This window comes from Pseudomyrmex gracilis, unplaced genomic scaffold, assembly GCF_002006095.1.
Source record: "Pseudomyrmex gracilis isolate BER0280 unplaced genomic scaffold, ASM200609v1 scaffold_579, whole genome shotgun sequence".
In the NCBI taxonomy this organism is placed as follows: domain Eukaryota; kingdom Metazoa; phylum Arthropoda; class Insecta; order Hymenoptera; family Formicidae; genus Pseudomyrmex; species Pseudomyrmex gracilis.
This window is the reverse complement of record NW_018021163.1, coordinates 1-2,698: the sequence shown is the minus strand read 5'-3', so window position 1 is coordinate 2,698 and position 2,698 is coordinate 1. Positions and strand designations below refer to the sequence as shown.

The window sequence follows — 2,698 nt, the reverse complement described above, 5'->3', positions numbered from 1 at the left end:
TGATAAGTGTACATGTAATGACGATAAAGATTGTAATAACTTTTTAATAATAATTTTCATCAAATCGGTCCAGATTGTTATAGCTTATTAAAAAAAGTTTGAAATTTTCGAATTAAAAACGTGTGTACAGGACAACGTCTGTCGGGTCCGCTAGTAATCATATAATAATGTTATCTATAACCGAGTATTTCGGATATAAAACGTGATCTACATAAGCTTCTAATTTCTTACACAAATATCTTACAATTATATATAGTTTTTCAATTAGTGTTACTACTTTATTATTATTATAATATATATCACGTCTTTTGTGTAGAATAGATTTTGTAGATAAATTTGTAGTAGTTATAGTAGTAGTAGTAGTAGTAGTAGTAGTAGTAGTAGTAGTAGTAGTAGTAGTAGTAGTAGTAGTATATTTTATTGATCTCCTTAGACTTACAATATTTTACAACAACTTAATTCTATCTTAACACTAACTTACTTCTAAACTTAACCTACCTCTTACATCTAGCTTACATCTATCCCTCAGATTTCTCCTATATACACACACACGCTTGTCCCTAACCTAACCTAACCTATCCATGGGGACCTCCGCTTCCGGTTCTTATCACTTTAGCGTAAATTAATACCACACCCTCATTCATTCTCACATTCACTCTACCTCCATTCCACTCTCCTCCCTCTCATCTTTATCTTCCCTCGCCCTATCAATTTTCCTCAACCATTCTTCTCCCTCCCCTTCACTTCCTAATACCACCTCGACCATCTCCTCCCAGCTCCCTACTGCCCCCCATCTATTACTTTCTTCCCATACATGCCTCCAGTCCTCCTTCTCCCAACCACACATCTTACATATTCTTTCCTCTTCTCCAACCCAATATGTCCCCCCCCTCATTTTGTCATCTAATCTATAACCCGCAACCCTTTGCCATCTACTCTCCCTCCACCCCTTTTTTAAATATCCCGGAACCCCCACCCCTTTTATCCTCTTGTACCACTCATTAAATTTTGAGATCTCTATCCTCTCCCAGTTTTCCTCTTCTTGCATCTTCCTCTCCTTCTCTATCATCACCTCCAATCTCCACTCTTTCCTCTCTCTCTCAACTCTTTCCACTTTTCCATACTCACACCTCTTCTTTCAAAAAATTCTACTCTTGACTTCTCCCACTCCGATAATTCTCCTCCCCCCAACGCTCTTTCCTTAATTTCCTCCCAACATCTCCTTGCTATTCCGCTCCCTTCCCCTCTTTCTAACCTTTCCTCAAATCCTATCGCCCTCCATCCAGCCCTTCCCCTTAGCAACTCCCTGTTCGCTTCCGCCCTTACTAAATACCCCGGTGTGCACCACCCTACACCCATCACCCACCTAATGTACCTTTCCTGTAAACTCTCCACTTTTCTCCATTCTCTCCATCCCCACACCTCCACTCCATACCCCACCACCGACCATTTCAAAGCATCAAACAGCCATAAACGTCTCCCTCAATCTCCCCTAAATCTTCTTTTCCCTATCCCCCAGATCTGATTCATCACTGCAACTCCCTTCCCCACCCTGTCCCTCATCTGCGCTTCAATTCCTCCATTCTTTTGGAATACAAATCCCAGGTACTTAATCTCTCTCACCTCTTCCAACCTTTCCTCTTTCCACCACCACTCCGCTCTTTTCTCTCTTCCTCTCCTTTCCTAAATCTTATCACCTTTGTCTTTCCAACATTTAATTCCAATCCCTTTTCCTTCAAGTACCTTTCTAACATTTTTATCATGTACAGACGGCGTCATTAATTCGAAGAATAGGCGCGGGGATCGGAGGGCAAGCGGGGCGGTTGCTAGTAGCGCCAACGGGCGCCGGGTGTCCACGTAGTTGTGGACACCCGATTGCTACTAGTTAGTTAGTACGGCGCCCGTTGGCGCTACGAGCAACCGCCCCGCTTGCTCTCCGATCCCCGCGCCTATTCTTCGAATTAATGACGCTGTCTGTTCTCCATACCTTCCTCTTCCTCCGCCATCAGCACTATGTCGTCAGCATACGCCAGCGTATATATTTTCGTACTTTTTAACCTTACCCCTCCCCATCCCCCCTTACTCAACACATCTTCTAAGTCTGACACCAACATATTAAATAAAGAAAGACACTGGTCTTTCTTTATTTAATATGTTGGTACGCTGGTCTAAATAAGCGTTTAGGACTATCGGTTTCTTCGATAGATATATACAGTATTGCGAGAATTGCTCCAAGTGCCTCGGTAGCCTAACAGGGAAGGCGACGGCCCGGAAAGCCGGAAATTCCAGGTTCGACTCCTGGCTGAGGAGTATTTTTTCGCAATAATTTTAAAATTAGTTAGGAGGGTAGATGGGATCTCTCATATATGTGATGCAAATCCAGCATCCTATATGAATTTTAAGAATTGATATTCAATTCAAAAACTCGCGTGTAAAAATTGACACGCGAACAAAATATATATATATGCATATATATATATATACACAGTTTTCCGCACAACATCCTGCGATCGGCTCGGATGACCGTATTATTTCTAAGTTTAGTAACTTATCGAGCTTCAATAAGATATTAAATAAAGCCGGACTTAAAGGGCAACCTTGCCTCACCCCTCTCCCCGTCCAAAACCCTTTCCCTAATTCTCCTCCTACCCTCACCCTAAACCTTGTTTCCCTATACACATCTCTCTCTCTCTCTCTC

General features: G+C 42.2%; 1 protein-coding gene across 1 annotated transcript in view; it reads right to left on the bottom strand.

The window, feature by feature from the left end:
• The window catches only part of LOC109861106 (DNA-directed RNA polymerase II subunit RPB7), a 24,915-nt gene extending 23,161 nt beyond the window's left edge, over nucleotides 1-1,754 (bottom strand). Inside the window, exon 1 of the mRNA XM_020440624.1 lies at nucleotides 1,624-1,754. Coding sequence (XP_020296213.1) covers nucleotides 1,624-1,754 — 131 coding nt within the window. The remainder of the gene's footprint in view (nucleotides 1-1,623) is intronic.
• Between the last annotated feature and the right edge of the window lie 944 nt (nucleotides 1,755-2,698).